Source organism: Furipterus horrens, unplaced genomic scaffold (genome assembly GCF_987537825.1).
Source record: "Furipterus horrens unplaced genomic scaffold, mFurHor1.1.pri manual_scaffold_9, whole genome shotgun sequence".
In the NCBI taxonomy this organism is placed as follows: Eukaryota; Metazoa; Chordata; class Mammalia; order Chiroptera; family Furipteridae; genus Furipterus; species Furipterus horrens.
Window position 1 is genome coordinate 30,973,603 of NW_028327179.1, and position 12,927 is coordinate 30,986,529.

Below are 12,927 nucleotides of genomic sequence, written 5' to 3' on the forward strand. Positions count from 1 at the left end.
TCTAAGTGGAGAGACAGAGAGATACCACCTGGTATTTTTAATAATTGTGATAGATTGTTGTGTTTCTGACGCAGATAAATGTAAAATCAAATAGAGCCATGTCTCTTGGAGAGAAGAGTTAAATGGGCAGGTTACATTCTTTATTCTCATTCTATTCATTTGAATGAAAAAAAAAATAAAGTTTGCTTTCCGATTTATAAGGTGTTTGTCTGCACATGCATGGTTTCAGTGCTGTTTATGTATTTTCATGGGTACAATACCTTTTCTGTTCCTCCACCCTGGTTATTGCAGTACCACAAAGAGGCAACAAGATTTGTACATGATTATCTGGAAATAATTCTATTTTCCCAAGTACCTCAGAGGACTGTGCTAAGTGTCACGGTTTTCTTATCTTTTTTATTAAATGTAATGGAGTGACAGTGGTGAATCACACTATATGGTTTTCTTTGCTCAAAATCTACAATTGCCCATCCCTCACTGACGCAAGCCCATGTTCGTTCTTACACATTACAGGTAAATGGTATCCCTGAAGAAAGAAAACTGACCGAAGCAATGAATTTGTAATGCGACAGTATAGCTGTTACCGCTTTTATTTCTTCTCTCTTCCAGTAATGCATGAGCTTTTCTGGCGTGTGGTGTGCATGTCGACAGTATTAAGTATATACCAAATAATGCAATATAACTTTCATTTTACTAATGTATTTCTTTTGTACTTAAAGCATTTTTGACAGTTTGTAAAACATCAACAACTATATATTTGTTACAATAAAAAGTGATCTTTAAAATAAATATTATTAATGAAGCCTAACGTCTGGTGAAATTTGCTTCAGAAAGTATTCGATTGCCTCCTATATCGTAGGAAGCTTTTGTTGCTAAGGAACAGGTTCATGTGTTCATTCTTCATTCAATGAGATTTTATTAAGCATTTCCTATAAATATATAAAATATCCATGGTCTGTGTTCTAAGTGAGCAATCCATTTAATTTTTTTGAATTGATTTTAGAGAGAGAGGAAGCGGGGAAAGAGAGAAAAGGTGAGAACATCAACTTGTTCCAATTACTTATTCATTCCCTGGTCGTTTCTTGTATGTGTCCTGACTGGGGATCGAACCCACAACCGTGGTGTACCAGGATGGTGCTCCAACCAGCTGAGCTACTGGCCAAGGCTAAGTGAGGATAGTACTTTTACCCTTGTGGCACATAAAGCCTGTTGTTTTATATACCACTTCTTGAAGTATCTTATAGGGTAAACATCGTTTTATTGATTGCAGATCTGATGACGCCCAGTTCGTGAAGAGCAGCCCAGGAACCATAGTTACTTGACTCTATAATCAGATATTCAGTTGAGAAGCAAGCCAGAACTGTTACTCAAAAAGAGAATAGTTACCTGCTGATGGTGACATGAATTAGCTCCAAAAACCCCAGGGTCCCCTTTGATAACACTGCTTTCAAGGCTTAGCAGAGTTCTGTCACACTATGTCAGTCCGCTTCGTGCAGTTTGGATCATCGTGGCCATCGGGCCGTCTAACGGCTGCAACAAGCAGACTGGGCCAGCTAGAAAACCTTTCCTCACTCTGCTCTGGGGAGTTGTCTATATTACCTGTTCATTGGCCAGAGGACACAAATGCTACCTAAATCTGATTCCAGAATCCACAGATTCCCTGTTAGTATTGTATGCAACTATTTGTCCTCCATATAGGGGGAACAGTTCATGCCTGACGTTGGAAACCCTGCCCGTGCTTCACTTCTTCCTAGGACTTAACAGAGGATGCAGGTTATTGGGTTTCTTAAAAGTTTTTCTGCTATTCTTATTCCTTCCCAAGACAACTAGGGCATTGCTACTTGCTGTTCGTCAGGACTGATTATCTTAAAGTGTAAATATATTGGGTCAGGTTCATGTCCTAGGAGGAAGGAAAGATTGCCATGACTCCAGATGACTAGATTGTGGAACAGTGTCGGAGAATTCATTAATTGTTGCTCTTGCCAGTGGTATCAAACTGTTCCTGGTAGTCCAAGTGAGCAGAAGCATAAAGTAATACACGATCCATGAATCAGGAACTGCAGATCAGGGATCAAGAACTTTATTCATCTATTCTAGGAAAAAGGCCACTGTGCGGATGAGAATATGCACTTGGAGTTAGCATCAGTTTTCACACTGACCCTACTGAGGAATTAAATGGGGATAAGAAGACTCATTGGCCAGCATCTCACAAATCTTTGACAAGTGCCTTAATCTCTGCAATTTCCTCTGACGAGTGATCTTGCCTCTGACTTTATATTTTGATAGGAGGAGTCCAAACAGGTTCCCATTGGTTGTTGCTACCCTAACAGTCTTCACTTTATGGGTCAAAAAGAATGTAAGGATCCTGCCACATGCAGAGGATTTCCATCCCAACTAAACATCCTCATAGTGGGCAAATGGGTACATGGTGAGTTCAGGGTCTCAATGGTGAATGTACATCAGAATAACTTTCTTCAGTTGGCCACAGTAAGGCATTACCCTAAAACCAACTGCAATGGTTTTCTGCTGCACTTTCAGGAATTCAAGAAAACTCAGATCTAGATTTAAAAATATCCCTGAAAAGTGTGACTTTTCCTTTCTCCAAAATAAGTCACCCAATAAGTTATGACTTCTCTTTGAGCAAGTTCATCTCTTTAAGTTCACACTGACAATAGAAAAGAGCATTAGATTAAAATGTCCAAGCTAAATTTGAAGCCTAGAGAATAGTCAGAAGATAATTAAGTAGAAAACAATGCCAAGGTGGGAGCCTCCAAGTACAGAAACAGCAAGTAGGTGGGGGGCATGACTTATGGGATTAATGCTCCAAGATTTGAGTTATTATTTCCTGTTTCCTGACTATACCCAATTAAGTAGATGAATAAAAACTTTCAAGCAAGCCATTTTAAGATGGAGCTGCTTCACAAATTTGCATTTTGGAATTTTCCATGGAATACCCTGCTGGCTGCTTATCTATTGCATGTCCAGTATGTTAATATGAGTCACTTCTGAGGATACCATGGGTGAGACAGACACAGGCTCTGCCATCAAGGAGTTGACGTTACAGCAGGAAAGACGGGCATTAATCAAGTGGTCATACAAGTAAACATCAGATTGCAATTGTGATTAATGCTATGAGGGAAAGTAACTGGTGATATAAAACCCAGTCACAGGGACATTTGACCTACTCAGTGGGGTCTCAGATTTCCTGAGGAAGTTTGTGTTGATAGCAAAAGGATGAGTAGAAATTCACAAGATAAAACAAGTAAGAAAGAACGCTTGAGGCAGAGAGAAGAACATATCTCAGTCCTTTTGGGAGAAGAAATCCTAGTGACTATGGGGTTCTATTGGGAAGTCCAGTGCAGCCAGAGAATGGGGTACACAGAGGGGATGTTGAGAAAGTGTGGAGAAGGGTGACCCAAAAGGTAGGTAGGACCAAACCATGCATGATTTTAAAGGTAGAAAACGTCTGAAGGATTTTAAGAATGAAGGATGGCGACATGTTCATATTTTAATATAATCAATCTAACTCTAATATAAAGAAAAGATAGAGTAGGTGGGCAGAGTGGGCATGGATAGATTAGTTAGGAGGCTATTATAGACACGATTGGAAAAATAATAACTTTGGTTAGTGGTGGAAGAGATGGAAAGAACAGACAGATTCAAGAGCAATTAAGGAGAATAAGAAAAACAGTTGGTACACTGATACTTTGAAATGGTGTTAAGGAAAAGAAAAGGGTTAATGCTGATTATGGGAGGCAGGGGTCAAATGGTTCAATCCATTGGAATGGAAGATACTAGAATAGATGATTTTGTGTGAGGATTTTACATAGAAGAAGACAAAACAGAAAAGTGACTATCTTTTTGAAAAAATTTCCCCAGTTTTATTGTTATATAATTTACATATAACATTGTATAAATTTAACATGTACACCATAATGACTTGATATATTTGATTACCACAAGTTTATATAACATGCATGACCTCATATAGTTACCAAGATATTTTCTTCTTCTATTGATAACATTTAAGATCTACACTCAGTAACTTTCAAATATACAATACAGTATTAATATTCCCAGAACTAATTTATCTTAAAACTAGAAGTCTGTACCTTTTGACCACCTTCACTCATTTCCTCCACTCCTACCCCTACCTCTGGCAACCAGAAATCTGATCTCTGTTTCCAAGAATTTGATGTTTTTAGATTCTACATATAACATCACATAGCATTTGTCTTTCTCTGACTTTTTTCACTTAACATAATGCCCTCACCATTCATCCATGTTGTTGCAAATGGCCAAATTTCTTTCTTTATGGCTAAATAGTATTTCATTATCTAATTCAAAATATTTATTGAGCACTTAATATATGCCAAAGGTTGCTGTAGATGGGAATGTAACTGTGAAAGACAAGTGCCAGTCTTAAGAGTGGATTTTATTAGATCAAAAATCTGTCCATTAGTACCATCCCAGTAACTAGTCTGTTGTTTCTTTTGTATCATTTTCAAACAATATGTAATACCTTTCTAAGAAAGCAATTGGGAATGAAATTGATTGTGTTCATAGATAAATTCACAAAAAGCAGCAATACAACAAAAGTATTGAATTTGCTTGGTGTCAACCCCCCCCAAAAAAAAAAAAATTAGACTGTTCATTTCAAAGGTTAGTCCAGGCAGTCAGAGTGTGGAAGCAGAGTGAAGAGGCCAGGAGGTTCTGAAAGAAAACCAACAAAACATGTGATTGATCTGGTTATTCTTCTAGAAAGCAGAAAGTCCCACTACGGATCTTCTAATATATTGTATAGATTGCACCTCAAAATTTCCCCTCCAAGTAACAGGAGAGTTAGACTTTCATCCTATGAGTCACCATCCTAGAGCTGAGAGTCACTCCAGGAGGGCATTGACTGCCCTGCACTTCAGCTTTTGTTATGAGCAGGCTGAGCAAGATCCCGGTGCTCTGGAAGGAAACCCCGGTGCAGAGAAGCTGGGAAGTGCTGTGGAGAAATGAGGTGAGGAATTCAGAAAGAAGGCTGAATAAGCTATTAGCAAAATGTCTTGATAAAGGGACACTGCATAGTTATCATTGATACACGATGTTAAAAGGCAGTAACTGTATCACTACTACTTCTTAGCTGACATTTCACATTGCAGTGGAAGGAAGTCAACTTGTGATACACATGAGATTAATGTATAAGAAAGAATTGCTTGATGAGTTTTTCTGCTCTATTGCTAAAAACTCATACCATGTAAAGGTTGATTTTTCATTTTGGGAAAAATTATTTGTGAGCTGTGTTGATGTGACAGATATATCCCTGAGTTCACAGTGGCTTAACACAGTAAAAATTTACTAGTCACTTATATCATAGCCCAGTGCAATTAGGCCAGTCCTCCTTCATCTTGTATGCTATATGATCTGGAACATGTGATATCCAAGATTTCTAAGGAAAACAAAGTAAGAGCTGAAGGGTCATGTGGGATGTTTTTAAGAGCTGGGCTTCAAAATGTCTGCTATCACTTTCACCTATGCTCCTTTGGCTGGTACTGTCATGTTCCCCCGACATAATTGCTGTGGGTGCTGTGTACTCGGAGAGAGGAAATAGTGCGGTAAACATGAGCACGTGGCCTGGACAAAACGTGTCATGGGTGCTTATGGACTAACAGCTGTGCAGGGTGGGGCAAAAGCAGGCTTCCAGTTGTCTATGGAAAATGATACAATAATTAATAAATAATAATACAAGAAGAAACTGCTTCACATACAACTGTAAACCTACTTTTGTCCTACCCTGTATATAACATTAATGAAAAACATGCGTATGTGAATAAGTAGTTCTCTCATTCCCAATGACCTAAATTGTGAATTAGAATTTTTAATTCAGTGGAAATAAAAGTAACAACAACAACAAATTGCTTAAATACACTGGTTTGTCCAAAAAATTCTTTTCTTTTTTTTTTCATATGATGGCTCTATAGTGCTTAGCTATCTTTAACTAAAATTGAAACAATTTCTTTAGATTGTATTGTGACAGCTGTCATAGTAGCATGAATTTAAAAGAAAACATCAAAATTGGTGACTTTTTGTGCAGCCATTTTAATATTGAAGATGGAAGAAAATATGCAACATTTTCAGCATATAGTGCTTTATTATTTCAAGAAAGGTAAAAATGCAACTGAAACACACACAGAGATTTGTGCAGGGTATGAAGAAGGTGCTGTGACTGATCAAACATGCCAAAAGTGGTTGGTGAAGTTTCTTGGTACTACTGATATTTTGGGCAAATAATTCTTTGCTGTGGGCTGTCTTATGCATTGGAAGATGTTTAGCAGCACCTCTGGCCTCTACCCACTAGAAGCCAATAGCAGGAGATAGCCAACATACTCAAAATATCCAAATCAATATGCAAAGTTATTGATGAAAATGAAAAATGTGTCTTTCATTTTATGGAAGAAACTAAATGGACTTTGACCAACCCAGTAATAATCAAGGTAGGTAAGCTAATTTTGGAAATATATTGCATTGAATTCTTGTAAAAAATATATGATTACAAGTCACAATACCTTATCTGCAATTCTCAGATCGAAGATCTTCATTTTTTAATAAATTCATAACATACCCCTTTAATGGTAGAACTTGACCTAAACAAAAATGACGATGCTTATTTTGTCTTTCTTAATCCTTCTTGGTGTGCTGTTTTGCTATGCAAATTTTAACATTATATCACCGGGAATTGCCCTTACCCTACTAAATATGTAATATAAGGAACATAACTAACATTTATTACATTTATAAAATATGAACACAATTGAATACTAAAAGAGACTTGGTCCCTAGAGTTTCCAATAATGTATTGTGGACTTACATTACTAATTTTATAAATATTATGTTTAATTTTTATATGATTTTATATAATAAGCTTTTTATCACCTAAATTTAGAGCTCATGTGTGTGCCTAAAACAAATTAAGGGGTCAAACAATGATAAAAGACTGAGATGAACTTGTCTAGCAGAATAAAATATTCCTCTTCCCCCCCCCCCAAATTATCAAAATATCTTAATTAAGTATCAAGGTCATTTCATTCATTCAGTGAATATTTAGGACTTATTGTGTTCTAGGCATTGAATTATGCCTGGGAAATAAAGCAGACATGAGGTGATATGAAAGAATAAACAATGTCTAGTCCACGGTCTGGCACTATTTTGTGCTGAATAAATATTTGTTGAGAAAATCAATCTCATGTCAGTTACTAAAGGCTAGGAAGGTTAAAGACGTGTTGTAATCTAGAGTTCAGAAAGTAGCTATTTACTAAATGATCGAAATCGGTCTGTTTTAAGAGAAAACATTTAAGATAAAACTGGAGCAATGATCACGAGCCAGTCATGCCTGTCAACCTTGTCATGCTCTTTCGAGCATGAGTGGGGACCCAAAAGCAATGGAAAGAAACTGTAATTGTAGTTTCTGCCCAGCATCTACTTATCTTTCTTCTGGCAAGCTTCCATATTTTCCCTAGGCAACCATCCCCTGACATCCTTGCAATCCAGGTGCTTCCACTTGCATTGGCTCCCTACCCATCGCAAGATCTCAGTTCTGGCGAATCAGAGCAGACTCCCTCTCAGCCCAGATCAGACCTCTGACCCAGCAGGGACTGGAGATGTCAGTTTCACAGGGGCTTCTGGGAAGAGGAATGTGCTCTTTCCTGAGGAATGTGCTCTTTCCTGATGGACTTGAGTCAAGGTCAGCAGAGCACAAAAGACGGGAACCAACAGAAGGGTCAGAAACCAGTTCTTTTTGCGCCGTAGGCAGTGGAGTTAGGTGTTCTGACACTTCAGTCTCAACCATGTGAAGGGGCTCTGTGTGGCTGGAGCATTTTGAGTGAGAGGGATGTGGGATAAAAGATAATGCAGATATAAATGTATCAAGCCAACACAGTGTACACCTTAAACGTCCACAGTGTTACATGTCAAATATATCTCAATAAAAATAACAATTAAGAAAAATTAAATTGTATTGAAAATGAAAAAAAAGGCCAATAGCTTAAAGAATTTTTCTTTAAAGAATTATTCTGGAAATGTAAACAGAATGTTTTTAGTCTTATAGACCTTTATCAAGGAGTTTGCATTTTATTCTAAGAACATTGGAAATTAAGAATTTGAAGTAGAAAATTAACTTCATTCCATTTACATTTATTTATTTTTATTTTTATTTGTTTTAAGTCACTCTGGGTCAGCGACGATGGTGAAGCAAAGACCGCTGAAAATTCTCCATAAATGAGAAAACTGGCAAAAACGGTAAAATTAACATTTTCCAAACTGGAGTTTAATCAAAGGCTTATAGCATCTGGGGAGAGTTTATGCACATAAAACAGTTGAATCTTGGAAACAGCAGCAAGCTTCCCAGTATTTTAACCTGTTCTCATCCTCCCCTCTCCAACTTCCAGGTTGTGTTGAAAACAGCCTGCAAACGTGAAACAGACCAGCAGTCTAGTAGCCAACAGAAGGCACAGAATGAGGTTGGAGTTCCTTTAAAACCTCTTCCCAGGATAATTGCCATTATTATGTTGCCTGTCTAGTGGTTCCCTGGATGACCACTTTATTTACCTGACTCAGAGCTCACCCAAAGAAAAACCTGGGGCATTTGGTGGAAAGCAATTTGGGGCAAATTATGATCTTCCCAGCTGCCTGAGGTTCTGAATAACAGTTGGGGTGAGGGATGGGAGCAGAGGAGTGATTCTTCTCTGAGTATTTTTGATATGATTCTAACCTTTAGAACCATATTAATGTTTTTACACAATCAAAATAAATGAATGGAAACTAAATAAATAAGTAGACACATATCCCAGTAATAGGAGCACCCAAAATGAACCAAAAAACAAACGAATGCACACTTTATACATTATATAACTGTCTAACCAGTATGCTCTAACCTAAAATTAATATATATTGAATGTCAACTGTAACTGAAAAACTAAAAAGAATTTAAGAAATGAATCGAGCTGTATGAAAAATGAATAACTTAGACATACTCAAGGTGTGGGGGCAGAACTCACTTATGTAATTAGAATATAGTGTTTTGAATATTTGCTTGAAGGTAACAAAAAGAATTATAGATAAACGTTGTACTCTAGTAAATTTTTTGTTTGTTTTTTACTGTGGTATGGGGTTCACATTCTGAAAACTAGTCTGTCTGTTAGGACTGTGAAGATAAGTAAAGATTTTGTGGATAGTGGAAGCCATGTTTGTCACCTTTGGAGAAGGGAGTTACAAACTGGGAAGGGGCAGGGCTAAGAGGAACTCTAGTGTTGGCACGGAGTTGGAGGGATTGGTATAAACCCATAGCTTTTAATAAACAGATAGAAGATGTATGTGTGTGTGCATACATACGTGAACATATTTCCTAGTTCTGTCCACTGAGGGAAACTAGAAGCAATAATACCCACAACAGCTCGCAGCCAAATCTTGGTTTCTAGAAACCAGGTATCCGTGAGGAAATGGCTGATTTCAGGGCTGGGGCAAGGGAAGTGCTAGATGAACTCAGAACACCTTCTTGTGCCAAAAAATAAAAAAGTGCTAAAAGAATAATGGAAATTCATTAAAATAATTCAGGAGCTGGCTAGAAGGGGCTCACACTGGCCAAATATGGGCCAATTGGGTAACAAAATGAAGTACTGTATTATAAATAATGTATTATAAGAGTTCCTGAATCTATGCTGATATTGATGAATGAATGAGTGGATGAATGAATGAATGAGTGCTTTCTTATAGCAGAATGCCAAGTAATGTACAAAATGTATTAGAGCTATAAAAATCATGATTTTGCAAACACCATAGAAATAACTACTTAACACAAGAGCCATAAATATATAATTATATGGAAACCAAGATCTAGGCACTAGTCATTCTAAGGTATCACTGCTTCTATGTCCTCCCTATGGACAGAACTAGAAAATATATAGATGTATATTTGTACACACATATCTTCCATCCCTATAGTATTATAGGATATTTTCATAGACTCAAAATATCTTCCTACAATGTTCCCTTTGGCAACCACCATTCTACTCTGTGCTTCTGTAAGTTCAATTTTTAGCATCTCATATATAAGCAAATGATGGAGTATTTGTCCAATTTATTTCATTTAGCATAATGTCCTTGAGGTTCATCTATATTGAAGTATGTGGCGGAATTTCCTTCTTTTTTAAGACAGCATGACATTTCATCCCTTATCTATATCACATTTTCTTTATCCATCGATCTGTTGAAGTGAGCTTGGGTTGCTTCTGCCCCTTGGCTATTGTAAATTATAGGGTAGGTAACGTGGGTGTGCACATACGCACATACTTTCTTGAGATCTGACTTTGATCAACATATTTTAGCAATTACATAGGAAAAAAACAGAAACTTCTTGCAACTCTGAAATCAGCTCAAAATAAAAATTCTTAAAAATATCACTAAAATATGAAGAATGGCTAAAAGGGCAGAAATTTAATGCAGAGGAAAGAAGAGTAATTGTTCAGAAGTAGAATGGAGAATAAGAAATGGATAGAAGTATTTGTCTTTGAGAAATATTTTGTACATAGAGTTGATAGGATTTGCTAATGGATTAGAAATATGGAGAAGGAAGGAATCAAGTTGACCTTCAGAGTTTTGGCCTTAGTTCTTGGGTACATTTTTTTGATCTGTTTACTGATTTTGAGAAGGCTGAGTGAAAAGTAAATATCAAAGATAATGTTAAGAGTTTATTTTTGAACTTTTTTTTTTTTTTAGGTACAAAGGCCAATTCTTATGAGGACAGAGAGCAGGGTGGATGTGTCAACTCAGAAATGTCAATGCCATCTACCAAATTTTTGTGTATATAAGTTTGTGGTCAGTCTCTGAAACAAATTTTATTGGCTACAACAGATAGTGTTAGTAAAATGTTAACTAGGTATGTATACAAATGGTTGGTAATATCTATATCAGTGCAAACTGTTCAAAGGTTCTGTCACATATAAAGATAATGAAGTCCAGGGGTCTTGTTTTAGGTGAATGTGTAACAAAGGGCTATCTTAGACAAACCTAAAGGAGAGCAAACACATTTTAAAAGTAAATAGTCAGAGTTGTGACCTAATTTATGTGTGGTGATTCTTCATGTGGGAACTTACTGGAAAATTGAAATGCATAATCAAAATTTCTTCCTTTATTCTGTTCAGGGATCTGAATTGAGATCATGTGCCCCTTGGCCAAGCTAAGTAGTCAGAATTATTGAGACAGAAGAATTCTTTATTGACTGTTCATGGACCTCCTAGTGAGACACAGCAGTGTACATTAATGCCACATCTTGATAGACTGTAATCATGGATTAGACACTTAAGATCTTTTTAAAAAGAGCTCAGATCTATCATGTCTACCAACTCTGCATCAGAGTGACTCACAAGCCTATAACATCTACTTTGTGAGAAATGCAAGTCCCTAAGAATAAAAAATGGAGTGGAAGATGTATCACTCAATTAGATTATACTGTGTGTCTTATTTTTTGGTGTGTCAGTTACCCTTACAGTTCTGCTGTGTAAAAAAACCACCCCCAAAATAATAAGCATTTTTTTTTTAGGTCACTACGGGTCAACCATTTAGGGTAAGTTTGATTGAAAGTTTCTTCTAATCTAAGTTGGATTTCCTCATATGTCCTGGAGTTGGCTAAGTACTGTCTGACCTAGGATGGCTTCAGTGGGGATGGTGGGCAACCTTGCTTTCTTCCCAATCTATCTATCTCACATGGCAGAAACCCAGACAAGAGTAACTCTGTCATACAAAGGATTAGCAGAAAATGTGCTTCTTTCAAGCCACTCTTTATGATGCATTTGCTAACATCCCATTGGTCAAAGTGAGTAAGCTGGCTGAGCCTTAAATCAGTGGTAGAAGAATATAAGATCACAGGGTTGACTGAATGTGGGGTGCCTATTAACTGAGGCCACCGATGCAATCAATCTACCAAAGTCTGCACACTGGTCCTGATTATTTGTGTTCCTTTCCCATGCAAAATACACTAAACACTTTTCAGGACTTCAAATTCTCATCCAAACATGGCAAAAGCTTACAAAGTACAGGATTTTATTATCTATATCAGGTTCAGATGCTTCTCCTTAGACATGGTTCCTCTTGATATGGAGACAGATACTAAAACTGTGAGTAATCTGCCCAACTCCAACAACAATCCAACATGAAATGGTGAGACAGGGACTTGATAAGCACAGTCAATGCTTTTTGTAAGAAAAGGGGGAAGCTTTGGAGACAGAGTAGTCATTGATTTGTTTTCAATTGCTGAACAGAAGTTATCACAAACTTAGCACCTTAGAACAATACAAATGAATTATATTGCAGATTCCATGGGTCAGGAGTCTGGCTATGGATTTGGTGAGTCCTGTGCTGAGGGTTTCACCAGGTGTTAGACTGGGCTTTGATCTCATCTGAGCCTCAGGATGCTCTTCCAACCTCACTGATTGTTGGAAGAATTCAGTTTCTTGTGAGTGTAGCACTGAAGTGCTTGCTCTCTTGGTGGCTATAGGTTGGGGACAATATCAGCTCCTACAGGTTGCTCTCAGTTTCTTGTCATGTAGCCTCCTACACAGTTGTTCACAACATGGTATGGTAGTTCCTCCTAGCTGCAGTTTCACTTTTCTTGTGTGTGGTTTCAGTTCCCCAGAGTCGGTCGTAGTCTGAAAATATTAAATGGACAATTTAACTTGAAAGAGCTCAGCTGCTCTTTTCAGGGCTCGCTTGATTAGGTTAGGCTTACTCAGGACAATCTCTTTTTAAATTAAATCAAAGCCAACTGCTTCGTAATCTAATTGCACCATATTTATTAGTCTCTTCCATACTCAGTGAGAATGGGGTGATACAGAGTGTAATTACGCCACAAGTGTGACTATTGGAAGCTATCTTAGAATTCTGCCCATC

The 12,927-nt window shown here is 37.3% G+C and overlaps 1 protein-coding gene and 1 long non-coding RNA gene across 8 annotated transcripts in view; both read left to right on the top strand.

Annotated features, from left to right (window-relative positions):
* Window positions 1–802, top strand: part of SGCE (sarcoglycan epsilon) — a 65,099-nt gene extending 64,297 nt beyond the window's left edge. For all 7 annotated transcript variants that reach the window (XM_090287839.1, XM_090287842.1, XM_090287845.1 and 4 more), the window contains one exon: window positions 514–802. In XM_090287839.1, the coding sequence (XP_090143965.1) occupies window positions 514–564 (51 nt within the window). In that variant the 3' untranslated portion in view covers window positions 565–802. The remainder of the gene's footprint in view (window positions 1–513) is intronic.
* A 4,102-nt stretch (window positions 803–4,904) lies between these two features.
* Window positions 4,905–11,078, top strand: LOC150001518 (uncharacterized). The gene is made up of 4 exons (XR_016513189.1): window positions 4,905–5,008; window positions 8,209–8,283; window positions 8,433–8,504; window positions 10,759–11,078. It is a non-coding gene; the product is annotated as an uncharacterized LOC150001518 (long non-coding RNA).
* The last annotated feature ends 1,849 nt before the right edge of the window (window positions 11,079–12,927 follow it).